Raw genomic sequence first — 27,176 nt, 5'->3', positions numbered from 1 at the left:
ACGTTGGCTGTTCTCTGGGCCGGGTTGAGTTCTAACTCCTGGAGCTGGAACGTGGGATCCAGGAGCCAGAGTGAAAATTCTCTAGTTTGCTTCTAGGGCAAAGTCTTACGCGAGCTTATAGAAGTGTAGGTAAGACCTTAGTAGATTACAGAAGCTACAGAAGACAATCACGGCTTGGTCAACAAAAGATAAGGAATTTGAACTGCTTTATTTTTCCTCTGGGAGAGGAGCCCAAGTCAATATCCGCTCCAAGTACGCCATCAGAAATATCGGCAATCGGAAACAAGGCAAACAGAGAATGCATACGTCATTATGGGCAAGGGACCTACCTCCCACGCAGACCTCCTGCAGCTCTCCTGGCGGCACAGCCTCTGCCTCTGGGCTTAGAGCCCGTTGGGGGGGGGGGGGGTCTGAGTTTGCATGTGGGTCCACACCGGCCAGGCCAGGCCAGCTTCTTCACTCTCTGAGACAGAGGTGATGGTGACACCAAGCTTATGAGGTTCTTATGAGGACCCAGGGTCACGGGGCTCGTAGGGCATTTGGCTCAGGCTCTGGCCCAAGCATAGGCTCGGTCCTGTTGGGCAGCAGTGATGGGGGACGTAGTGGTGGTGTGGTGATGCTGGTGATGGCGGAGATGGTTCTGGTGGTGGAGGAGGTCCTGGTGGAGGTTGTGGTGGAGGTGATGGCAGAGATGGTGCTGGTGGTGGAGGAGGTCCTGGTGGAGGTTGTGGTGGAGGTGATGGCGGAGATGGTGCTGGTGGTGGAGGAGGTCCTGGTGGAGGTTGTGGTGGAGGTGATGGCGGAGATGGTGCTGGTGGTGGAGGAGGTCCTGGTGGAGGTTGTGGTGGAGGTGATGGCAGAGATGGTGCTGGTGGCGGAGGAGGTCCAGGTGGACGTGGTGATGGCGGCGCTGGCATCATTAGCCTGACCTAAACCAGCAGATGCAGACTTCAGCCTCAGCTCATTGGTGCGGGAGGATGTTTGGGCACCATTGCTCCCCCAATGGACGGATCCCGGGCTCCGTGGGATGCAAAGGAACTGCCCACAGTTCTGCCCACGGGGCCTCATCCTCCAAAGACTTCCTTCCACCTTTAACAGAAGAGAAAACTGACGCAGGGAAATCCCAGGGATCACGGAGTCTATCAGAGTATTTTTTTTAACTCCTACCTGCTGATTCTGGTAATTGATTAATACGTATTTGAATTGCTCTGACCCCACTTTTGTTGCAGTTTGGATAGAGTTGAATGTGGTTGATAATCAGCACGGGGGTATCGGTTAGAGCAATGGTGCCTGCGTTGTGGCAGCATTCCCAAGATGGCACACCCTTCGGCCGTCCTCTACTGAAAGAGGAATGCCGCCGTGTTGGAGTCAGGGCTGGGTGCCCTTGGTGCCTCTTGCTGGGGTAAACGGTCTTAAAGGGTCAAGGAGGAGCCTCCCCATCCCCTTTCCCAGGGAAGGGTTTCCAGGGACGCGTCCAGTAATCACAGGGGCCGCACAACTTCGCACTTAGTGCATACCAGGCCCTCTGTGTCATAACGAACCCTCTGAACGTTCCACGGGCAAAGGACCATTCCTCCTTTTGTAGGAGAATCAGAGCCTTGGAGCGGTTCAGAAAACTCACATCTCTGACTCTTCCATGCGCACCCCTCTGCCCTGCCCGTGCCTGGAGCAGTGCACGACACCAGAGACCAGCCAGGGGTGACCCAGGGGTTGTGAGACAGCTGGAATGGCACAGCCTCCAGACGAAGCAGGACCTGCCGATTCAGAAGGAGCCCGCGGAGAGCAGCCACTAACCCGCTGTCTGCCCTGATGGCCTGAAGAATTGGTGCTCTGATTTGCACCACGTGGGCAGCTGAACTCATTCCCCCCACAAAATCTCACGAGCAATCCTAATATGAGAAGGTTATATAAGGAGTTAGTGACGTGTTTGTTCTGGAAGTTCAGATCGATAGCGCCCACCGAAGAACTAACGGAAACGGGGAGGGTCCTTGTGTGGGCACCGCAGCTGGAAGCGGGCACCGCAGCTGGAGGCAGGGGCTCAGAGTGGCGGCTGCCGGCTCATGAGCTCAGCCACAGCTGCCTTCACTTCGGGTTTTAGCCCCCAGAACGTTGCCTGGTGGCCACCAGGACTTAGGATGGCCGTCATGGGCAACCTCGCAGGTAACAGCCAAGCAGGCCTGACCCCGAAGATAATGTGTCCCCCGTCTCCAATCACTGATATTCAGGTCATTAGACCTAAGGGTTTGCTTTGTAATGATGTCCAAAGGCATTTCAGACAGGCTACTTAAAGGAGGTCCAAGTCCCAGGGGACCAGGATCCTGTCCCGACGCCCCACGCCCCACGCCCCAGCCCAGGCCCCTTCACAAGTCCGTCCTGGCTTCCCCACCTGAGCCACTCTCAGCTCACCTGCTGGCCCGGAGCCCTTGAGGCCCCTGCCCAGGCTCATTGCAGCCTCCTGAGAGAGGTGCCCAGGCCCCCACACCCGGCCTGGTCATCAGAACCCTCAGTTCAGCAGGGTCTTGAAGATGGGTGGACCTGAGGGACGTTCTCATCAGGTCTGGAGCTCGGAAATTCTTTGCCTGGAAATCCTGGGCCCATGGGGAGTGAGGCCTGGCGGCATGCGTCAGGCCCTCAGAGCACCTGTTGGGGAGGGACCCCCCCCTTCCCACCCTCTCCCTGCTGTTTGCCACCACCAGTTCCCCCCCAGGGTCACGGGGCCACATAGGGCCCCCTCAGTCCCCCAGGTTAGGACTGGTGCACCCGTGGCCAGCCCAGAGGCCTGGACCCCCTCCCCGCCCCGCTCCATCCCAGGAGGCACTGGGCCTCGCCTCTGCTCTGGATTCCTCCTCCGCCACCCCCACACTGTCTCTGCGACCCCCCACTTCCCTGATGCTCTCCTGGTGCCTCCCCTTCCTCCCCAGCACCCCCCCCCCCCCCCCTTGCTGAGTGCTATTTAAATTCTGGGTTTTGTCCTCTGATTAATTTCCTCATCTGCTTGGCTTAATGCCAAAGAATATTCTTTCCAAATAAAAAATGGTAAATGTTTTCTCTCTCCTAAGAATTTTATGTAAATGCCTCACGTGCTATCAGGAGGGAACGAACGTTCATCAGCAAGTTCTGTTATCAGTGACCAGCCTCGCCTCCAGATCCAGATCACTTTTCTCGTGCTTATGAAGGTCCTGCATATTCATTGTTGAATATTTTGAAAAACGCAGAGCACATAAAAAGAAAAAAAAAAAAGAATCCAGGCATCTCGGGACCTCTCCTGCGTTCTGGTGTGTGTGTGCACACGCGCGTGCAAGCGGCTCTCTTCTACGTGATGTTTTATCCCGATCATTTCACTCGGTGTCGCGTCGGCAAGTACTTTCCAACATAGCATTAGGGAGTCTTAAGAAAACACGATTTTCATGCCAAAATAATGTTCCGTCATGGAGACGTCCTAAAATGGAATCATTCCGTCATTGGTAGGATGTTTAGCCTAATTCCATTTCTGCGCGATCCGTCCTATGAGAGGACCCTCCGGGCCACGTGTCTTTGCTTACGGGGCGGCGGCCGAGGTCAGGAAGGTGCCCGAGTGGAGCCTGCGACATCGTAAATGCTCTTATTCTCATGTTCGGCATTATTATTTCCTCACCTTGCCCAACTGCCTTTCCCGGGGCCATGTGGACACACAGTCCAGGCAGGTCACCCCCTCGCCACCCCCAGCCGGAGCTGTTCCACATAAACGCTGGGGGATCATTGTAGAGTCACGTGCCGTTCTAAGAAATAACGCAGAGACATCCAGGTACCCTTTACTCCGTGGCCCCCGCGGTAGCTTCTTGTGATATTACGGTTCGGTATCACAACTGGGCTGCTGACCGCGAGACAAGCCACCACCATGCACGGATTTCCCCTATTTTACTGTGGTGTCTGACTGTGGGTACCAAGTCTCTACAGTCCCATGCCACGGGCAGGTTCCTGCAGCCACAACCGCGGGGACAGGCTGGACAGCTCTGCATTCAGACCCGCCCACCTGCTTCCTCCACCCACCTCGTCCCTAACTCCCGGCTCACGCCAATCTCTCCATCTCTACAGTTACGTCATTTCGGGAGCGTCACCTAAATGGAACCCTACGGTGTGGGAACTTTGGGGATGGGCTTTTATTCACTCGGCACAAACCCCTGGAGACCCATCCAGTTGTGTGGATGGGTGATTTACTCCTTGTTGTGGCCGAGCCGTGTTCTGCGTCGCAGACGCACCCGCGGTGCGATGTCCTCCCCCGCAGAAGGGCATCCGGGGACGCCAGACTTGGGCTGTCTACCCCTTTTCCACGATTCGTCACTTTGCTTATTTCCCGCCGTTTCCTGAGAGGCCAGGATGACCGTTTTCAGAAGTCAGCACCCTTGTTTGGGTTGGATAGAGATTTCTGAAGTCCCTGCGACGTTTATAACTAAGAGGCGTCGTCAGGAAGGACAAGAGCATATACACGGAGGACGACACGTTCCCGCCAAGTTTAAGAACGTCCAGGGGGCTGGGACGAGTCGCTGGTGCAAGGGGCAGGGAACGTCCCAGAAGCATCAGCTCCGATCAAGCAGAGGAAGGACACGGAGCGGGGTCCCCGCACCGAGGACCTGAGCTCACTTGTTGCTCCGCCGGAAGGCGACTCAACAGAAGACAGCATCGTCGCCCCTTCCGCCTCCTCCCCGCGGTCCACAGCCGTGTGTTGTCTACACGTCTGGCTCTCCATCTTCAGCCGGAGCCCCGTAAAATCACTCGGGGAGCAGCACTGGAGAGGAATCGTAGTGAGGGACATGTTGCTGGAGATCTGTTACTGCCGGTTCCAAACAGCTCTGTGAAAATTGTTGCTAAGGCAATTGAGTAAAAAATTCACAGGCAGCGTACACAGTAACAGCAACAATGAACGTAAGCGCCTGTTTTCAAACAGCCAGCCCCCAAAGCACGACATGTCCGATGCAGATCGTTTTCTTAATGATTTGGAGAGGTCCCACAGACATTTTCTGTGATTTCGACAGCTGCCGAGGGCCCTCATGGCTTGCCAGCATCTGAGATTGTCCCCCTGGTGATAAAGATGGCAGTCAGCCTCGCAGGGGAGCTCCCCAGGGATGCTCAGCCCCCTCGAGGGGGCACCTGCCCCGACCCCCACCCTGCCCAGTCCCTAGTCCCCTCCTGGGCGTATCCACATACTGATGTCTTCTTCTGCGATTGTGCTGGCTTTTGTCGTTCCCGGCTTGTAAAACCCAGCCCAAACCTCACTGCCAGGTGGTTCTCTCCTTGGTCAGGATGGGGACCGGCTGGTGACGCAGCACCCAGCATCTGAGCAGGAAGCCCAGTGGCTAGCGGCGGTTGACTTCATGCCCACGCCCACGAGAATGTGATAAACCCATCAGTGCCGTTCAGGCAGCAGCCAGGAGGCACCTCCCACCCACCGCCTGGGCCGGGTCTGCTCTCCCATGTAGGTGCCCAGAGCAAGGGCCCGGCGGGCACTCGAAGGCCTGGCACACTCGGCCCACTCTGCTCTGTGAGGCTCTCCTACTCCTGCCGGAGCCCGAGGCCCCGAAGACGGAGTCACTTTCTTGGCAGACGGGTCCCGCCACAGCTGGGTTATAAGCAGGGGGGGAGCCACGAGTCATCTGTTTGCGACACCCAGATAACAGACGGCTGTCACCGCGCCTCTGCGCGTCCTGCCCGACTGTCAACCGATCAGCCCCGCGGCTGCCCGTCGTCCTCTCTTAAGGAGGGGAAGGGGAGAAACCACAGCAGGACGGAGAGTGCGTATTAAGACCGGCTTTCCTTAAATGTTGCTTTGTCTGAGAATTCGCACATGGACTCCAGGCCAGAAATGCACATCGGTAAATGCGCGCTCCAGAAATCGGGGCTAGTGTCGGGCAGACACGGAGTACGGCAACCCCCCCCAACCTCCCGCCACCACCCAGGGCAGCCAGGGTCCCCTGAGCAGCCGCCACTGGCAGGGCCCACCCGGGCTCCAGGCTCCATGGAGCAAGACGCAACCTCCACGTGGGAAACACGCTCTGGCAGCCATGGCCACGCATGGTCAGAGCCGGAGTGGACGTGGAAGCCGTGGCTGGTCCTGCCCTGACCCCGTCTGGTGCCGAGCAGGGACAGGAGTGCAGGGGTGGGCGGCGCACACCAGCTCCTCTCTCCCCCGGCTGGAGCGGGAGCTGCATGAAGCCTGTGTGCGTCGCAGCCCAGGCTTGGTCACCGGAGGTATGTGGCCGGGCCAGTCCCTCCTTACTGTCCGGCTTAATACCACACCTTTCAGATTCGCAGAGGTGGGGTGTGGTGAGCCAGGAGTGGTCCGGGGTAGGAGGTCACAGCCTGAAGCTGGCAGGGGACACCAGGGAGCCCTGGCCCTCACTCGGGTCCCCTCTCGGCTGGCGACGACGCCCTTCTACACCCTCCCTGAGCACGGCCAGCTGGCCACGCAGCTCCGTTTCTCCGCGGAAAGTCCCGCTGGAAAGCTCTTCCACGGAACTCAGGAGGCCTCTGCCCTGGGCCTGGCTTAGCAGGGAGCTCTGGTCGAGCACGGGTCCAGCCGATGAGCCCCCAGGACTCCCGGGGACTCCTGGCGGTGGGCTGTCGGGAGGCGAGGGAGTCAGTCTGTGCGTCAGGCGGTGGTGGCCGTGGTCGGCCCCGACCCGGGCGGCTGTCTCGTGGGCGGGAGCTCTGCCTTCACGACCGTTTCGGGCACAACGGACGGCCGGTGTCACGGTCTGTATGGATGGACTGGGTGAGGAGACCTTGGGTGGCATTCCAGGCCGCGGCTGCGGACCTGCGGGAGGGGCCGGTGCGGTGACGTCGCCATGGAAACCGGTTCCCCCCCCACCGCCCCTCATGCCCTGCGGCTGTGTCTTGCAGGTGGTCTTCAGCAAGTACTGTAACTCCAGTGACATCATGGACCTGTTCTGCATCGCCACCGGCCTGCCCCGGTGAGTGGCCCAGCTCGCCCCGCCCCCAGAACGCCCCGCCCCCCAGGCCACCCCTCCCCTGGCCCGCCCCCAGAATGCCCCGCCCCCACCAGCAGGGCACTGGCTTCCAGAGAGGACCCTGTCTGGGAGGGAGGGCCAGCCGCCAGGTCCCAGGGGTGACGGGTGGGCCAGGGCGCCGTGGCTCACCTCGCACTTGGGGACCCTTCCCAGTCAGTGAGTGAGACCTGCAGGAGGGCGCAGCGGCCTCCACCCCCCCAACCCCCCCACCCCTCCCCGGCGATGCCTGCAGGAAACCGCTGGGCGGAACTAGACAGAAATCACCGTCTTAAGAGGGTCATTTCCCCTTTTTATTTATTTGAAGAAGGACCCAGGAGGGGGTTGTGTCTTGGCTTGGGTCCCCCAGCCCCAAACGATCCTGTGGGCGCGATTTTCTATCTGGGGGAGGCGGCTGGGCGGGGTGCCGCAGAGCCCTGTTTGGGAAAGACAGATTTTCAGAAAACAGTTGAAAAGGCGGAAATCCCCCTAGAATCGTCAGAATTCGCAGGTTATTCCCGAGGCGAACGGTCTGTCCGAGTGCAGTTTCTGTGACGTTCTGACTATGAAGGGTGGTCGGGGTCACCTTCTGTGTGGCCCCTGAGCCCGGCGCGGCGACCTGGGTCGAGGAAGGGGTCACTGGCAGGGGAGGACAGGCCGAGGCGTCGCCCGGACCTTACCGCAAACTGCAGATTGCAGCGGCAAAAACAGGCCGCGGCCTGGGCGTCTTGGAGCATCGCGCTGGGAAACAGACTCGTTCGGTTCTCGCAAATGACCGGAGATTCGAGTGCCCCCCCCGACACCTTTGCAGGCCACCGGAGACCAGAGAGGGTTAAATCACGTGTCCAAGGCCACACACACACACACACACACACACACCAGCTCAGCAGAGGCCCGGGGACGAGGGGTTGGGGGGGGTGGTGTGGAGACTCGGTTTCCCCACTAGAAACTGCTTCCTAGGAGAGGTCCCCGCCCCCGTGGCTCCCAGGGGCAGTGAGGCTGAGGGCAGAGGTCTCCCTGCTGACCTGCAGCCACGCTCGGGTCTCATCCCTGCTCCGTAACTTAGACTGCCTCCCCTTCCTACTTTAAAGCCCTCAAAAACGGATGGAGCCCTTGGAATTACACACAGGCTCTGCCCTGCCCTGGGGCCGGGCCACTTGTCCCTTAGGACTCAGGGACACTGACACGGTGTGTCTTCCAGGAACACGACCATCTCTCTGCTGACTGCGGACGACGCCATGGTGTCCATCGACCCCACCATGCCGGCCAATTCCGAACGGTAAGCAGTGGCCTCCGCCGCTCAGCACCCTCGTGGCCCCTCCGAGACGTCCCTGCACACGGGGGGCCGGCCCCACAGTGTCCTCTTAATTCACGGCTGTAGGAAAAGCCAAACTGAAACCAAAGACGGGGCAGGGGTGCGAGGGTCCTTTGCAGACCGGTCCCTTTCCAAGATAATCACGGGCGCGGGTGGGCTCAGGGCCCTTGGGACGGCTTGCCCTCAACAAGGGTCCTCAGAGGAGGCACGGACAGGAAACTGAGACCCCGAAGTCTGGTGAGGAGCAGAGGAGCCAGGCCCCGGGCTGAATGCCGACGGCCCCGTCCTGCTCTGGAAGGTTCCCAGACCGTGGCCCTGGGGGTGTTGTGTTTGCCACTGGGCCGGGTCCTGGTGCGGACCTGGGGCTGCCCGCTAGACGCCTCCACCCGGGACAGTGGGGACCCCGGGGTCCCGAGGAGCTAAACCCGGAAAGGCCTGGCAGGGGAAAGGGGTTAGTGAAGGTTCGAGGAGTCAGCAGCGCCCATCGTGGGGCCGGAGGAAGGACAAGGCGTCCGAGCAGAGCCCCTCCCCTCGCTGGGCGGCCCCTTGGACAGCGGCCTGCCGAGTCCCAGGGGCCCCCACTTCTTGTCTGCAGCTGTGCAAGGCCAGGGAGCAGGGCCCATGGGGGGGCACCCCCTTCAAGCTCCCCTGTCGGTGGCTCAGTATCTGCTCTGAGGGACGTTTGTTAATCCGGCCGTCGGGCCGTCCCGGGGGCCCAGCCCTTTGGGCCATTCAGAGCTGGAAGGAAAAAACATGTCCCGGGTAGACCCCTCTTGTGCCCCAGCGGCTGGAGGGCCCGTGTAGGATGTGGCATCCCTGCGATGGGGTGGTCCGAGACCCTCACTGTAGGTCCCCGAAGGTCCCCCCCACCCAAGGTCTGTGCACCTGCTCCCCCCAGCCGGGCTGGGTGCAGGAGCCTCCCAGGCCCTGACAGGGACTCAGGACAGCCCCAGTGCAGACACTCACTGCCTAAAACGCCAGGGGGGCCGAGGTCGAGATGCTCTGGCGTTTTCTCTTCACAGAGTTACTGGTTATCCGCTCAGAGGTCACCAGCCCCGACCCAGCTCTGCGGGAGGCCGCCCTCCTCCCTCCCTCTCTGTGCCCCCAGGTTCTCCCTGGGCCTGGGCCCCAGGACTGGCTTTTCTCTGGGCGCCGAGGTGGTCGTGGGGATGCTGGGCGGGACCCCTCTGCCCCTCGGCTGATGGACCTCCTCTCCCTCCGCTGGCTTCCCCGCCACCTGTGTCTGCTTCCGACCCTCCGCCCCGGGGAGGCAGGTGCACTCAGGGGTCTCTGCTCCACCCCCCGCAAGGCCCCGTCTGCTCTGGTTCTCTCTGGTCCCTCTGCCTGGGGGTCCCACCATTCTAGTGTGACCAGTCCCACCAACCCAGTGACTTTCAGCCCTGCTGAGGACTGAAACACCAGAGATCTCCACAAAGCCCCAGTGCCCAGACCCCTGCTAGGACCCGTCCAATGCGGAGTTTTGAGGGACTGCTTAGAGCTCACCGGGCGACTCCAGGTGCAGCCCCTGGCGAGCGCCGCTGGTGGAGAGTGTGGAAAACATGAGAAGTGCTCGAACCCACACGCATTGGAAACCAGGCGTGACCTAAGCTGCCAGAACCCAGACACATTAGGACACTGTGCCTAGGGTGATGAATCCCTAGTTCCATGTAAGCGACTTCCAGAAGATCTCCTGAAGCAGGGCCCTGTCCTGAGCGAGAGTGGGGCAGGCCCAGGGCGGGCATGAACTCGCTTCTCGACACTGCAGCGGGAGGACCCCCCACGGCGCTGTCCGCCCTTTCCCCAGGGTAGCTGGGCCCTCCAGCTTTTATATTCATGTTTTCAGCTGTCAGAGTTTTCCATGTGGCCTGGGACTGCTGAGCCACAGGAGGCCCCGTCCGGCATGCTGTGCCGTTGGGTACGCCAGAGTCCCCACAGGAAACTGGGTTTCCCGTGCATGTTCTCTGCGGGTCCACAGCAAGCCCAGCCCCTTCCCAGACCCTCCCAGACCCTCGGGTCATGCGTCTCCCTCTTCAACGACAGACGGACACTCCGTGGCACAGCGAACAGATCCTCCGTGCCCTGCTGACCGGGCCCGAGGATTTCGAGAGCTTAGCCGTTCGGACAGGGCAGTGACACCCACCCCCTCAGTGTGAACTTGCATGTGGACTGTCAGGTGCCCGAGGACAGGCGCGTTTCATCCGTCCACTGTTCTGTCACCCGTCCCTGACCCAGATGTCACCACTTGTGACAAACTGAATGACCAACCAGGCAAACAGCTGACACAGACAAGTGACCTGTGACGGTGTCCCACAGGCCCGTTTCATCCGATACCCTTGTTCCTACATCCGTGGGCTGAGTCAGAGGACTGCGTATTCTCCTGTTAACAGTCCCGCCAGGACACCTACCCCAGGACCATGGCCGTGCGTGCTCCCGCCGGCGACGCCAGGGCACCTGTCTCCTTGGTCCCCTCTGGCCTGCCTGTTCGCAGGCTTGAAATTTCGCTTAACCACTGGGTAAAAAACAGCATCTCTCTTGAGGACGCTTTCTTAAAAACTGTTTTCAGCGATTGCGTTTCCCTGAACCTCTTTCCTGTGGTTTCCCGCCCCCTCGGCCACAGGTCCTTGTGTGTCAAGGGCAAACACTCTCCCATCCCTTCTGGCCTCGGGACGACCAGGGTGGCATCCGATGGGACAGACCCGTCTTCCCTCGTGCAGCTGAGAGATGGGGTTGCCACGGGCTCGAGCTGGGCGAGGACGGAGAGCCTCCCCGCGTCCGTCGGGCGTCGGGGGCACTCGGGCAGCCCTGGGGTCTCTGCCAGTCGCAGGGGCCTCCTGCACCCGAGTAGCAACGGGACCGATCACAGACTGTGTTCAGCTCGCCAAACACGAACATCACAGAGGGAGTTCATCATTTAAATGCTGTACTTAAAGTATTTGGAATTCTTCCGAACGAGGAAGCTCAGAACAGCCAAAGAAACTAATTTCAGAAAAAAAGAAAAAAAAAAAAAAAAACCCTAATCCGCTGAATTCTAATTTATCCCGAGCAGCTTATCTCCCAGGGCAGGCGCGCCGAGAGCACCTTGAACGGCATCTCACGTCCGAACTGTCCCCTCTCTTGCAGCACCCCCTACAAAGTGAGACCCGTGGCCGTCAAGCAGCTGTCTGGTAAGGCCCTGCTATCATTTTTAAAATTAAAAGAAAAAAAGAAGGCTCCAGACTGCCCCTGTGCTTGAATGTGTATTAGGTAAGCATCTGAATCCAAAACCCCGTGCGACTGCAGAACCCAAATCCCTATCTTAGACCCCCCGCCCCGGAAGTCCCTCAGGAGCCTCCCTCCCCTGCTGTCCCTACAGACTCAGCAGACGCTCGGTGACGCGCCCTCCCGCGTCCTCCTGGACGCAGGGCCTGTCCCGCTCACTCAGACTGTGACCTACAAAGGTGGGCCCTTTGCAGCCCCCGAGCCCCCGGGATGCTTCGTGAAGCCAGCGGTGCTGTTTTGCCAAAACCCAATTCCTTTCGGATCTTTTATGTCCCTTATTTATGGATGATTCATGTGCCATGAACTGTTCCCACTTACATGTAGGCTCTGATGAGCTTTGAAAAATGCATCCCGCTCGTCGCCGTGAACCAGAATCAAGACACAGCGCTTTTCCGTCACCTGACAGGGCTCTCCTGTGCCCCTTCCCCCAGAACCCCCACCCCGCTCCCTGTCAGCCGAGCCGCTCTCTGACCTCGTAGAGCCGTCTCTCCCAGAGCGCTGTATAAAGCCCGCCACGCAGAGCGCGCACTCCTTTCTCACTCAGCCTGTCGTCTTTGACGCCGGACGGTGTGGGGCGTCCCAGCGGCTCATTCCTTCTTACTGCTGGGAAGGCTTCGTGGTGTGGCCGGACCCAGCGTGATGACCCGGCCTCCCGTTAGAGGACACCCGGGTCCCCTCCAGACTGGGGACTTTATGAGCAAGGCAGCTATAAGCACTCAAGGGCGTGCCTCTCTGGGGACACGTACTCCGATGTCTCTCGGAATGAACGGGACTGTGCTTGTTTCACTTAAAAATAAAATCCAGTCCATTTTTTCCAAAGTGGCGGCAACGTTTTGCCTTCCCACTCACGGCGTGTGCGCCCTCCTCGCCTGCACTTGGAACTGTCTGCCCTTTTATGTGACCCCTTCCGACGGGTGGGTGGTGGCCCTGCACTGGGTTTGCATCTGTGTTTCCCGGGTGACTCACCAGGAGAAAGCATTTACTAACCGGTCATGGATCTTCCTACGTGATCCGTCACAGTCGTCCAGACTGAGTTCCCGTGGGTCGACCCGTGAGCGCTCCCGGTCGTTCTGACACACCCCGTTACTCAGACGTCCTGGGAATGGTTTCTCCCGCCTGACTCACTTGCATTTTCCTGGTAGAGCCTTTCAGGGAGGAGAAATACCAGATTCTGCTCAGGCCTGGTTGATCCGTTTTGCTCTTTTATGGTTTTGCTTTGGGTGCCCGATCTCCGAAATCGCAGTTCATCCCCTGCCCGTGGGGTCGTTGGCCATGCATGCTCCATGCTCCTGAAGGTTTTATTTTATCTTATTTTTTTAGCTTTTACATTTCGGTCTGTGATCCGTTTCAAGTTGACCTTTACTGTATGGCCTAAGCCAAACGCTGAGGCTTTTCTTTCTAAACTGTGAGGTTAATTTAATTTTGATTTTTATAAGATTGAGTTTTTGTAAGATTCTTTTTTTGAAGATGTTATTTATTTATTTGACGGAGAGAGCAAGGGAGCACAAGCAGGGGGAGCAGCCGAGGGAGAGAGGGGGGCGTGGGTTCCCCGCTGAGCAGGGAGCCTAATGCGGGGCTCGATCACATGACCTGAGCCGAAGGCAAATGCTTAACAGACTGAGCCACCCAAGCGCCCCAGATTTTTCAGAAGATTCTGGAGAACAGAATACTGAAGCCACCGGTCGGGTGCTGGGCGGGGTGACGAGACACTGAGTCGTCTGGGCCTTTTCTCGTCTTGAAAGTGACAGTGTTGACACAGGGGCCCTGGTCCCTTTGAATGTTCTTCAATGCCCGAGCAGCTGTTTCGATAGCAGGTGTTAGAATAAAGTAGGAGTTCTCACTTTTTCTAGGATGAAAATTCCTCTTTAACATAAAAGGCACTCGAGCCCTGATGTGGTTAAAAAAAAAACACATGATCTTTATTTTTACGTCGTTATGAAGTAGACCCCATTCTTTATCCGGATCTCCCCAGCTTCTCTCCTGAGGTCCCTTTCCCGCTCCGGCATCCCAGCGGCGGCGCAGCCCACCGCGCACTCATCACTGGGTCTTCCGGGTCGGCCCTGGTCTCGCAGGGGCTCCCACTCCCCTTGTTTGGTCCCAGAGCATCTGTAGAATGTCCCCCAGGCCAAGTTGGTTAGATGTGTTCCTCGGGCTTGGCCCGGGGGTGTGGATTTGGGGAAAGAACTAAGGGGTCCAGGACATCCCCTTGGCTCCCTGGCCTCTCCGCAGGGAGGTGACTGCTTTTCCCTCCCTCCGCCTGCTCTTCGGAGGGCGGTGCTCCGTCGGGCCCACCGTCCGGTCCTTCTCTCTGTGAGGACAGCCACGTGCTCCAGGACGTTTGTCAGAAAGACAGTCCTTTCCCCCCGCGAATTCTCGTGACATCCTCGTCCAAGCTCAGTTGTCCCCGTACGGGTGAGTCTTCTCCAGACTTGCCGTCCTGTCCCGTCCGCCGAGTTCATGTCCGGGCTTCGGCCCCCGACGCCGTCTTACCACTGTGCATTCACAGGAAGTGCTGAAACCAGCAAACGCAAGTCGGCCGCTTGCTTTCTTCTTTGTCGAAAATGTTTTACTTATTCCAAGTTCCTGTTATTTCTTTTTCAAGTTCCTTTTATTTTCAAATAAATTTTAGACTCCGTCTGTCAGTTACCACCAAAAAAGAAGTCTGCTGGGACTTTGAAGTTGTACTGAATACATAGAACGCTTCGAAAAGAATTATGAAAGGGGCGTCTAGGTGGCTCAGTGGGTTAAGCCTCTGCCTTCGGCTCAGGTCATGATCTCAGGGTCTTGGGATCGAGCCCCGCATCGGGCTCTCTGTTCGGCAGGGAGCCTGCTTCCCCCCGCCCCCCCCTGCCTGCCTCTCTGCCTGCTTGTGATTTCTCTCTGTCAAATAAATAAACAAAATCTTGAAAAGAAAAGAATTACAGTGATGATCTATAATGTTGAGTCTTCAGAATGTGGCTTCTCTCGATTTATCTAGGTTTCTCTTAATATCTTGCAATATATTATAGTCGTCAGGGCAAAGTTCTTGAAGAGATGTTGATAAATTTATCACTAAGGATTTAATCTTTGTAATGCTGTTATCAATGGATTTTTAGGTCAAGTCCCAGCAGCTTTTAGCTTCTAAAAATATAATGTGCTATGGTGAGTGCTGTGGAGTGTGTAAGCCTGGTGATTCACAGACCTGTACCCCTGGGGCAAGTAATACATGATGTGTTAATAATAATAATTTTAAAAAATCAAAAACATATATATAACAGGCTTTGTGTATTGACTTCGCTAAATTCTCTTAGCAGATCAAGTGCCTTTTTGCAGATTTCCTGTGACTTTCTACGTCTGCAAACAGAGAATTGCTTCTTCCTTTTAAATCTGGGTGTCATTTGGTTCTTTTCTTTTTCTTGACGTGTTGCCCTGGCTAGGGTGTCTAGCTACAAGAGCAGTCAGTGTAAGGTGTGAGAATGCAGGTTCTTAACTCCGTCCTCATCTTCGAGAGAATGTGAGTCTTTTCAATATCAGTTACAATGTTGGCTGTCGGGTTTTTTATAGATTCCCTTTACCAGGTTGAGGGCTTTGTTTTCTGAATTCCTCATTGGTTGAGAGTTCTGACCATAAATTCGTGTTGGATTTTGTCAGATACTTTTTCCGCCTCTCTGGAGATGATCATGCTTTTTACTCCTCTGTTCGTGGTGGGTCTGTTGATTGATTTTCAAACATTAACCCTGAATTCCTAGTATAAACTCCATCTGGCCATGGCATAGTATCTTTTTTGTTTTGAATTCAGTTCGCAAATGTTTTGCGGAAGATTTTTGTATCTGTATCCACAAGAGATCCAGTCTTATATTCTCACAGTGTGTTTTTCTGGTTTGGGCTTTACGGTGATGTCGGCCTCAGGGGGTGAGTGGGGACGTGCTCTGCCCTCCTGCCTTCCGGAAGACTTCATGTAGTGGTGGAACGTGTTTCACAGAATTCACTAGTGAGTCCACCATGCTTGGACTTTCTTTGTGGGAAGGTTTTAAACTATGAGCTCAGTGTCCTTAAGAGGGAAGTACGCCCGGGTTTTCTGCGTACGTGGGACTGACTTTGGGAAGTGGTGCCCCTTCTGCTGGAGCTCGGGAAGTCCTTGCCATCTCGTCTGTGTCTGTGGGATTGGAGTGCGACCCGCTCTTTCTTTCGGGATCCTGAACATTTATATCTTCTCTCTTCTCAACCAGTGAATTGGTCTGACGTATACATTTATTGACTTCTTTTTCTACGAGTCCGCTCCGAGCTTCATTGGTTTTCTCTATTGTGGGTCTGATTCCTGTTTCAGTGATTTCTCCTCCGACCCTTTTACCTCCTTCCTTCTACCCACCCCACACCTAGTTTGCTCCTCTTTTTGTGGCTTTCAGAGGTGGAAGCTTCAGTCATTAATTTTAGATCTTTCTCTTTTTTGCATAGTAATTTGAAGCGAAAGTCACCTCTCAGTACAACTTAGCTGCATTTCGTGGGCTTTGATGTGCTGTGTTTTCATACTTACGCAGCTCAAAGTGTTTTCTGACTCACCTTGTGCTCCCGGCTCGGACCCCCTTGTCATTTAGAAGAGTGTCGTGTAGTTTTCAAACGGTTGTGCATTTTCCAGTTACCTTTCTGTTACTGATTTCTAAGTTAACTCCATTGTGTCAAAAGTGGAGCCTGTATGACTCTGATCTTTCCTAATTTATTGAGAGGCATGAGGTATCCTGGTGACGGCTCCAGAGACACCTGGAAAGGGTGCGTATCCTGCTGTTATTAGGTGGACTATTCCATCAGGATCCCTCAGGTCAAGGTGGCTGATAAGTAGCACAAGTTTCCCGTATCTCTGTTTTTCTGTCTACTCGTTCTGTCGATTACTAAAAGACGGGCACCGAAACATCCAAGCCCTTGCAATGTGCTCGTTGCTTTTCTCAGTCTGTCAGGCTGTGCTTTATGCATTTCCAATGCCTGTTATGGGGTGCGTACTTATTTAAAACTGTTGTGTCGTCCGGATGGGCCAATCCCTTTATCCTTAGGAAAATGGGACCTTTATCCTTGGTTCTATCCTTGGTTTGAGCATCTTCCTCATCTCCTGCGAATGCAGCTATGGGGCTCCCATAGGCTTCGTCCCCACGGTGCCCTCTTTCCGTCCTTTTACTTGGACTATCTGTGTCTCCGTCCTTGAAGCTGTTTCTGATTGACACCACGTACCAATTTTGGCAATTTCAGCCTTTCGGATGGAATTGTTAAGTCATTTATAATCATCATAATCATAGATACAGTTGGGTTAAATCTACTACTCATTTTGTTCATCTCATTTTTTTTTCACTTTTTTCTCTCTTTTCCTATATCTTTTAGATCCCGAGCATTTTTTTCTCCACTCTGTCTCTGAGCTGTCCTTCCTCTATTTCTCCTTGGCTGCTCTGGGTTTCACAGACTGTAGCAATAACATATCACAAATTCTACTATGCTGCCTTGATGACACAGGGTCCTGGACTAGAGTCCTGGCATTTCTCCCCCCCAGTGCTCCATGTCATACATTTTACTTCTATGCGGCCTATGTTTTAAGCCCCATAACCCGCTGTTAATCATTTTTTGCTTTCCACAGTCAATTATATTTCTTCTGCATTTCTTTGTACAGACCCATATGTGCATTTTTTGCATGTTGTTGATCATCTGGGTTTCGTTTTCTCCCATTAAAGAATGTAGCTCTGGGGGGCGCCTGGGTGGCTCAGTCGGTTAAGAATGTAGCTCTGTCCTGGCAGGCAGTTGAGTTATTTACAAATCAGTGTGATGGCTTTGAGACCCGTTTTTAGGCTTTGCTAGGACAATTGTAGAGGACCCTTACTCCAGGGATGGTTCAGTCCTATTGCTAACATGCAATGCCTCTGGGAGCTCCCTTGAATTCCTGGAGATGACTTTGGGGGACATCGGGAGCCCATCATGTGAGACCTTGAAGGCCCATCGAGAGGCTACTGCTCTAATTCTATAGGCAGAGGGGAGTGAGGGGGCCGCAGGGGTGGTAAGGACTGCTCAGATTTTGGCGTGTTCTGGGGAAGACCCCAGCTTTTTTCCCAGCTGGGAAGACCCCAGCTTTTTTCCTGACCGAGCTGACATGGGATGTGAAAGAAAGAGCCGTCAGAGAAGCTTCCAGGGTCACCAAAAAGGAACAGCACCTCCCACAGGGAACCAGCTGAGGGTGTCATGGCTGCCGGAGAAGGGAGCCCACTTTGGAACATACTGGAGCAGCGTGCCGTGGGACCAGTGTCGAGCTGATGTGTCTGGAGGAGGCTAATCTCCCTCTCCACGGAGGGTGTGTCGTGGGACTGGTGACGGTGATGATGATGGCAGTGTTTGCTGCCAGGGCTTGGTAAGCCCCTCCCCGCCCCCCGAGAGGAAGGGAGCTGGCAGGAGGGACCCAGGACGGAGCCCTGAGACCCAGCACTCGGGTGCAGCACTCCATGGGAAGCCGGACACTGGCTTCTTGTCACCATCCAGAACAGAGGGGCCAGAAGAATGAAGCCTTTGAGGAACAAAGAAGCCGAAACTGAGCGTGGGGCCGACCAGACGGGAATGAGCTTCGGGGAGGACGACTGGGGGGCGGGGCAGCCGTGCACGGATATTTACATGACGGTCACTGGAGGAAGAATAAAGAGGGATTTCTGCGTAACTTTGGGGTCCAACGTGGACCAGCGGAGGTGGGTTTGTGCCCCTTAAGGGAAAGAACTGAGCAAAAGCTGGAGCCGGTGTGAGTGCCCCTGGCTGTCTGGGGAACCTGGGAGCCAGGTTCTCTGCAGCTGTAAGAAGTGGATTTCCTCGAAAGGTGTGCCTTCGCCAGCACCGCGAACACCGCCGCCTGGGGCAGGTCCACCCCCACTCTGGGCGCACTGACAGTCAGGCTAACCCCACCTTGCCCCGGCTCTGGTGCATGAGGACCCCTTCTCTTCCAAGGCACTGGAATTCTAGGTTTTCCCTTTGGGGACAGACCCCCCCCCCCCGGCCTGAGTCTTCCTGAGACAAGCAAGGACACGGAGCTCTGTCTTTCCTTCTGGAACTTTTTCTATGAATGTTAACTCCCGCTCTCTGCGGGGAAACACCCCTATCGCCCGTGCATCAGCGCCCAGCCCAGCTGCTTCCAGAGCCCTGAGTGTGGCGCAAAGTAGCCGCCGTGTCTGTGATTCCACAGGCCACACTCACAATGGCAAGAAAAAGCAGCTCGGGAGAGGAGGTGGGAGCCTGGGGTCCAGACTTCCAGGCAGCTGCTGAGGCCTCCAGCCCTGGGGTCCCAGTCCTTCCTGCCGACCCCACGTTTCAATCAATGCCCCGAACTCGTCCTCACAGAGACATTCAGTGTGGAAATGCCCAGTCTTGCAGGTCTGTGACTTCGGTGTTTGGAAACAGGGAAGCGAGGAGTATTGGGGAAAACATGACTTTCCGTAGAAAAGAAGGGTCGGGCCCCACCCCCATGGCAAGTGCAGGGATGTGCTGGAGATGGAGGACGCCCGCGGCGTCGGGTCGCGGAACAGGAAGCGTGACGTCCCCCGTACACGAGGAGCTTCTGTGTCTACCAAACACCTTGTCAGAAAGACACGCTCTTCGCCCGGGTATGGGAGACAACCACGGGACAGACTGTTTTTCCCTCTTTTACGGGTAAAATAAATAGGAACCGCTAAGACCGCGGGAGGGAACTTAATGCATCTTCTCGCCAGAAGGGAGCGGAGTCTTTTGAACAGCCTTGAGCTGCCCGTCGCTTTTGCTGGATCTGAGCGGCTCAAGCCCAAACAGGGCGTTTTCCAGATGATCAGATGCGTTATTTCAGTGTCCAGCCAGTTCCCGTGCGTGTGCCTGCGGGGCGTCCTCTGCCTGCAGGAGCCGATGGAGGGATCATGGGAGGAACGGCGTCCCCCCCCGCCCCGATCCAGCACCGTGATCAGAGCGGGAAGGGAAGCAGAGGCCTCGGAGCCCAGGCTGGGCCTCACCTGGGCTGAGCCTCCGGTGCGGGAGGCAGGGGCGGGTGGTACAAGGATCCGTCTGGGGCAGGTCTGCGTCAGGGATCATTTCTCTATTGACACAAGTGACCCAAGGCCGCCTCACTTGGTGCTTTCACAGGGAGGCCCTGTGGAGGCTGCGCCTGAGCCTGACTCTTGTTTCTGTCACCCTGGGCAGAGGTCATGGGTGGCTCAAGGCCTTTTCCTGCTTCACAACTTCATCATCCTTGTTCCCAAGAACAGAAAAGGAAAGCGCGCCAGAAGCACAGAGCAGGAGCCATCATGGAGAGATGACAGGTGGCTGATCGGGAGTGACAGGGTGCCTGGCTGTACCTTGGACATTGCCCAGAATTCCAGCAGGCCACAGACACCCCCATCCGCTGGGCACTGCCTGCCCTGTTCCCACAGGAAGGCTCAGAGCTCCAGGGCTGGGCCCCCCATCTTGAGGCTCAGGGAGGCCAGGCCAGAAGGGCCCGTCTGGATCCGGCCACGGGTGCCCTGTCTGCTCGGGACTCGGAGAAAGCGAGCCCCCGGACCAGCTCCCCACCGCTTACGGAACAGGAGTCACGGTGAGTGCCCAGGGACCCGCCCTGGCTGACCAGCGGCTCAGTACAATGCCAACACCACGGGACACCGAAGGCGAAGGGGCTTCCGGGCAGTGAGCTGTTCCGGCAGGAGGGGGCCGCACTGGAGAAGGCCCCCACCATCCAAACCCTGGTGCTCTAACTGTAAAACGCACACGGGACAGTGAAGACCCTGCCCCTGGGAAAGGATGTAAAACACCCGCTGATCAGTTTCGGGTTGGTTTCGTGTCTTCCCAGCGAGCTACGGTTCACAAACACAAAATGCTCCGTTTTAAGGGGACGGTTCCAGGTTTTTAGTAACAGTCACTTCCTTGTCCAACCACCACCACCGTCTAACTCCAGAGCATTCTGCCGCCCGCACCTATCGGCATTCAGTCCTCTTGCCTGCACGCCCCGGTCCCTGGCAACCACTGTCGCCATGGAGATGCCCATCTGGAGGTCCTCTTGTGCGTCTGGCCTCCTGCCCCGGGAGCACAGCGTGTACGGGGCTGCTCGGTATTGTGGCCTGTGTCAGCAGTCATTCCTGCTCATGGGCGAACACGTCCCGGCACAGAGACGAGCCACCTTCTGCATGAGCACACACCCGCTGACGGCTGTCGGGTGGCTTCCCCTCTGGGCTGCCGGGAGTGACGCCACAGGGACGTGGGTGTGCACAGTTTCGTGTGATGTATATTGAAGTATATTTTGAGATCTACTGGGTCACATAAAACATTAAAACATTCTCAGAGTCCGGCGTGTGCTCAGTGGCACAGATCAGAGACTGCCGGTGCCACCAGCGGGCCGGCCTCCTCCAACCTGAGACCCCCCTCCCCGCACTGCCTGCAGACCTCCCCGCCCAGGCGCAAGGCTGTGGGACGTGTTGAGGGCTCACCGCCCGGGACAGTCCCTCCGAGAGAGAGAGGGAGAGAGAGAACCCAGGGACAAACGCACCGTGTCCTTGCAGGTGTCAGACAGGTCTCTGAGGTCACCGACACATCGTTGCTCTGGGCCCCCCCAACCCAACGAGCTGCAGATGGCCTCTGCCCCCCCACGATAGCCCTACACTGACCCACCCTCGGCCGGCTCTCTTCCCTTGCTCGCCTCTGTCCTGCACACTCCGGGGTTCCCCGGGGTCCGTGCTGCACGCAGCTCCCCGTCTTTGGGAGAGCTGCCCCCAGTCACTTGTCAGTTAGATGACACAGCCTCGAGACACCTTCTCGCCACACCGCCCGTCCATTCCCTGCAGAGTCGGAAGTGGAAAGCACACCCCACGGGGTTCTTGCAAAGACAAATGAGGCCGTTGGTGCCAAATGCTTGGCCCGGCGCCTGCCCCTTGGTACGTGCTCAGTAAACTGTAGCTGTCGCTGGGAATGACCCAGAGCGCGGCTTTGAGCAGCTGAGGTCTCGCCGCCCTGGCCCTGCTGACCGCCAGCAGGACAGGAACGCCCCAAAGGTCGACGGCCAAACGGGGTGCTGGCTCTCGTCCCTCGCCAGCCAAGTGCGTGCTTGGAATGTGAGCACCAGTGCGTTTGCTCACGCAGGATAATAAAGCTCCTTAATAATGTTTTCTATTCTTAGTGCCGCCTCATTGCCAGGAATGGTATAATCAGCCTCCATCATCCTGACTTGCACGATTTTTGAAACAGGGATGCAGTGGGCCGTGAAAATGAGCCCTTCTCCTGGGTTGCCTCCGAGGGGCTCAGCGCATTCCTGCCATCTTGTCTTGGGATGGCGCGTCCTGCCCCCTTTGGGCTGGTCCCTCCAGCAAAGGCCACAGCACCTAGCTGCCGCCGGCAGACGCGTGGGTGGCACACGGTCTTCTGAGGCCTGGGGAGTCTGTGTCCTGACCACAGAATTTGGTGACACGGGAATGGTGGCGCTGGAACATTTCTTCTAGGATGTCAGCGGAGGGCAGCTGCTCAAGCCGCTGTCTGCCTCTGGGCCCCCAGGAGGGCCCTGCAGAGCCACACGCGCCCACGACCCACGACCCATGCAGCTGCGAGGCCCACACAGACCCGAAGCCCCCGGTTTGAACACTCACACGCGTGTCCTCACCTTCCCATCACGATGAAGAGCAGCTTTGTCACCGGGAAGAGTCCCCCGGCCCTCCTTCCAAGCCTGTCCCCACACGCCCCAAGAAGCCACAGCTCTGCTTGCGTGAGCGGGCCCGCTTTGTCCTGTCCTGGATCTCCCCCCCAGGGCAGGCCTCCCGTAGGGACGGTCTCACTCTGGATCCCTTGAGCAGCGTGTCTTCAGGACGCGTGCCCGTCGCTTATTCACGTCCGTGCTGCTGAGCAGAATTCCAGCGCACGGGCAGGCAGTGCTGGCTCACCGTGCATCCTGCAGGGGCAACCTTGGGGAGTCTCCTGTGTCAGCCCCAGTAAACGTCATACGGATCTTCCCGTGGCCATACCTGTGGTTATCTCGGGTCATAACCCAGGAGTGATGTCGCTGCTTCATAGGGTAGATGGATACTTCCCTCTATAAGAGGTCGCCCGCTGTGCGGTTTACCCTCTACCCGGCCATGCAGGGGGGACCTGGGGCTCAACACGCAGCCCAAGCTGACTGTCGCAGGCTTTCCAATTTTAGACACCAAGTACGTAGGTCTTTCCTTATGGTCTTAATTTATATTTCTCAGATGATGTAATGATGGTTGAGCATGTTTTTAGACGCTTACTGGCTCTCTGAGTATCTCATTTTGTGACGTGTCTGTTCTCTGTGTTTTGCTCATTTTGTAAATGGGCTTGTTGTTCTGTTTTTGTTTTTGTTTTTAATCACTGGTTTGTAGGAAATTCCATATACTCTGGGTATAATTCGCCTGCTAGATATATGTATGGCAAACATCTTCCCCCGTTTTATGGCCCACCTTTTTCATTTCCTTAATGAGGGCATTTGATGAGAAGTTTTTCGGGTGATCGAGTCTAAATTAACAAGTTTATTCTTTTACGTATTGTATTTTCTGTGTCTTCTCCAAGAACCATGTGTCTGCCCCCAGGTGGAAAGAGAAGATACATTTTTAGAAGACCAGGACTCACAGCTGTTCTATTCTTGCCCACAATCCAATTTAAATGAACTTTGTTTGTGGTGTGAGGTAGGGATTGACCAGCGTTTCTTCTACACAAGCATTTGATTGTTATAACCCCCTTTGTTTAAAAGACTTCCCTTGCCTTGTCCCCCCGAATCATGTGGACCCCTTTCTGGAGAATTATTTGTCTATGTGTGGGCCTCCTTGTAGGCTTCTGTTCTGTCTCATTGATCTGTGTGCCCGTCGGGACGCCTGTCACGCGCTGGCTCAGTCGCTAGGGCTTAAAATCAGGAAGTTTTCCATATTTGTGCTTCTTTTGCCGTTATTTTGGTGTTTCTTTTTCTTTTCCCTGTGGATTTCAGAATTAAGTGTCGACCCATCAGTTTCTCTTTAAAAAGCCTTCTGCGACTTCGATTGATTGCATCCAGTGAAGAGATTAATTCGGGAACACGAACATCTTACCTCCATGGAGTTTCCCAGCCCACAAACGTGATACAGCCCTTCCCGTACTTGGTCTTCCTCAGAGTCCCTCAGTAAAGTTTCATAGCATCCAAGATGAAGGCCCTGCGTTTCTTGTTATATTTGTTCCTCGGCATCTTCTGTTTTCTGGTGTTACTGTCAAGAGGGTCTGAATTGCCCAATTGTCTGCTGCTAGTTTGTAAAATATACAGCAGATTTGTGCTTATTGACATAGTCTCTTCTGACATTGCTCAATTCATTGGTTAGTTTGGGTATTTTCTGGATTCCTGCAATTTCCCATTGGGACAATCATTGTCTTCTGATCATAAAGATGCTTCTACTTCTAGCATTCCAGTCTGTTTGGTTTTTATCTTTCCCTTCTTGTGTGGTCCTGGTTGAAACCCCAGTGCTGCTAAGTAAAAGTGAGAGCAGGCACCCGACCTTACCCCAGGAGACGCGTTCTCTCTCATGCCGAGTATGACGTGAGCCACAGCTGTGTTATACGTGCCCCTTCTCGGGCTGAGGGCATCTTCTTCCCCTGGCTTGCCCAGTGTTCTTTTTTGTCAATTGTTTTTTGACAAAATTCTTTGTTGAATTGCGTCAGGTGTTTTTCATATCTGTTGAGATGGGTCGAGGTGATCTGCTTTTATTCCTGGGTTTCTAGTGGTTTTTATCACAAACAGCTGTTGGGTTTGGTCACATGCTGTTCCGGCATCTACAGGGATGATCAGATGATTTTTCTCCTTTATTCTGTTCGGATGGGGAGTTGCAATGACTGGTTTTCAAATGTTAAAACAGCTTTGCTTTTCTGGGATAACCCCACTTGGATTCCTAGAAAAATACTTAGGAATGAGTTTTTTAAAGGGTACACCGGACCTCTACCCTGATGTAAGATGTATTCTCTTTTATATATTGCTCAGTTTGGTCTCCTAATAATTACTAGGAATTTTTAAGAATCTTTGTGTCAGTGTTCAAGTGGGATACTGGTTTGTAACCTTTTTCTTGTAATGTCTTTGTTAGGCTTGTATGCTGAGGTTATGGAATTTGTTTCCTTACCAAAGGGACCCCAAACAGCACCCTCCCCCTCTACCATCTGAGGACACAGCGAGGAAACCACTGTCCCATAAACTGGAAAGCCGCCCCCCCAAACACCACGTCTGCTAGCGTCCTGGTCTTGGACTTCCAGCTGCCACAGCTATGAGAGATAAATCCACACCAGTTTGTGGAGTCCTGTTAGAGCTGACCGAACAGACCAAGCCCATCTACATACATGATAAACCCCATGATACAATATTATCGTGTTTGCTTTAAACAGCCAGTTGTCTTTTCAAGAAATTAAAATTTTAAAGATGATTTTTTAAAGTTTTTCTTTATTTAAGCGATCCCTACACTCAAGGAGGGCTCACACTCACGACCCTGAGATCAAGAGTCATATGTTTCTCTAACTGAGCCAAGTAGAAATGTTTATAGTTCCCGACCTGTATGTCATTTCTGGTGCTTTTATGTCCTCCTGTGGATTCCCACTTCTCACTGCTGCTATGTCCCTTCAGCCTGAAGAATTTCTTTTTCCTTTTTAACATGTCTTACAGGGCCAGACTGCTTGTGAGGGATTCTCTCAGCGTTTGCTTATCCAAACGTGTTTTTATTTTGCCTTCATGTTGAAAGATGGTTTCTCAGGGTATAGAATTCTGCACTTGTGGTTTGGTTTTGTTTTTGTACTTTGAAAGACATTTAAAGATGTTGAATCATGTTTTTTCCTGCCCTCATCATTTCTGATGAGAAATCAGCTTTTACTTGATCCTTATTCCCCTGCAGAGATTTCTGCCTTTTTTCCCCCTTCTGGCCGCTTTCAAGGTCCTTTTCCTTTGTCTGTGGGTTGCAGCAATGTGCTTGTGCTGTACCTGGCTCTGGTATTCTTTTGTTTGTCCTACTTGGTATTTATGGAGTTTCCGTGGGCTATAAACTCCTGTTTTCGCCAAGTTTGTGAAACTTTCAGCTTTATTTCCTTAAATGTATTTGATGCAACGTTCTATCTCACCTTCCTTTCTGAAATTCTTTTCTTTTTCAATCTTAGTCGAAGCTTTTATTTTTTTCATTTAAATTCAGTTAATTAACAGAAAGTGTTTTATTAGTTTCAGAGGTAGAGTTCAGTGATTCATCGGGGTTTTTTTATTTTATTTATTTGCCAGAGAGCGTGCACAGAAGCAGGGGGAGCAGCAGGCAGAGGGAGGGAGGGAGAAGCAGGCTCCCCACTGAGCAAGGAGCCCTATGCAGGACTCGATCCCAGGACCCTGGGCTTATGACCTGAGTGGAAGGGAGATGCCTATTAGACCACCCCGGTGTCCCTCCTCAGTCTTACAGAACACCCAGGGCTCGTTACGCGACATGCCCTCCTTATGTCCACCGCCCAGTTGCCCCAGCCCCCACCTTCCTTCTGAAATTCTAATGTCTCTGTTAGAAGGTTGTCACTGTCCTTCAAGGGGTTGCTCTGTTATTTTTTAGTCTCTTTTCTTTTTGTTCTACAGATTGCATCATTTATGTCCATCTGTCCTTGATTTTCCTGACTCTTCTGCTTATTCAAAACTGCTATTAGCTGTCTGTGAATGTTTTGAGATACGCTTTTAAATTCTGCAGTTTTGATTCTTATTCATAGATTTCTGCCTCATAACCTTCGATCTGTTTGTTATTTACTAACATCCTTTTCCTTAGGTCCTTGAACACAACTGTGATTGTTTCATGAAAGGTGTGGTCTGCTAATTTCAGCATCTGAGTCATCTAGGGTTTCTGTTGGGTGATTTTTTGTTCTTGACTGCATGTCACATTCCCGTTACTTCGCTTGTCTCTTTCTTGGTGTGGACTGACGTTATGAATATTACATTGCAGAGATTCTGGATTTTGTTACCATCCTCTGAAGAGTGTTGATCTTTTTTGTTCTACCTGGTCGTTAAATTATTGAGTGATCGCTTTGAACTTGTGGAGGCCTGGTTTTATGCTTTGTTAGGGTACATCTCTAAGTGTGGCCCTTCCGGGGCTTCAACAGGAAGCCTGAGGGTTTGTCAAAGCCCTCGTTGTTGTCTGACTCAGACTTTGCCCCCAGTGGCGGGCGGCACTGAAATCTCTGCTAAGCTCCATCATCTTCATAGGCCCACCTGCAGGTGCAGTTCAGAGACGGATCAGGGGAGGGATAGGAGAGCTTTCCTAGAACTTCTTCCTTTGGGCATTCTGCTTATCATTTCCATCCTCCCCGACAACCCCAGACCCTGCCCTCTGAACCTGCAACCCAGTGAGCCTGCAGTGGTCTGCTCCAGTTCCAGCCACCTCACGCGCTGTAAGCCGCTCCACAACAGAGCATGGAAATCTCCTTCCTGCCTTCTCCAGCAGCACAGCTTCATGGATGAAGCACCGTTTATCCAACTAGTGCCCCCAGGGGGGTATCTTTACGCTGTTGCCCATCTTTGGTCGTTACAGTCAGCCATTTTGTTATTCCTCTTGCTACTTGCAAAATTCCACAGATGGAGAGAAGCCTTTAGTTTGCAAAAAAGCCTCCGTCTTCAATAGATTTTTGCAAAAGTCCTGTCCTTGGCACCATAATTGATGAGT

At 54.7% G+C, this 27,176-nt stretch overlaps 1 protein-coding gene across 3 annotated transcripts in view; it reads left to right on the top strand.

Annotated features, from left to right (window-relative positions):
- The window catches only part of PDE9A (phosphodiesterase 9A), an 81,986-nt gene that overhangs the window by 14,924 nt on the left and 39,886 nt on the right, over positions 1–27,176 (top strand). For all 3 annotated transcript variants that reach the window (XM_045084437.1, XM_045084435.1, XM_045084436.1), the window contains exons 2-4: positions 6,877–6,947; positions 8,182–8,259; positions 11,416–11,459. In XM_045084437.1, coding sequence (XP_044940372.1) covers positions 6,877–6,947; positions 8,182–8,259; positions 11,416–11,459 — 193 coding nt within the window. The remainder of the gene's footprint in view (positions 1–6,876; positions 6,948–8,181; positions 8,260–11,415; positions 11,460–27,176) is intronic.

This window comes from Mustela putorius, unplaced genomic scaffold, assembly GCF_011764305.1.
Source record: "Mustela putorius furo isolate JIRA1106 unplaced genomic scaffold, ASM1176430v1.1 tig00000765_pilon_pilon_pilon, whole genome shotgun sequence".
Taxonomy (NCBI): domain Eukaryota; kingdom Metazoa; phylum Chordata; class Mammalia; order Carnivora; family Mustelidae; genus Mustela; species Mustela putorius.
Note: the sequence above shows the minus strand (reverse complement) of the source record. Positions and strands in the feature narration are given on the sequence as shown.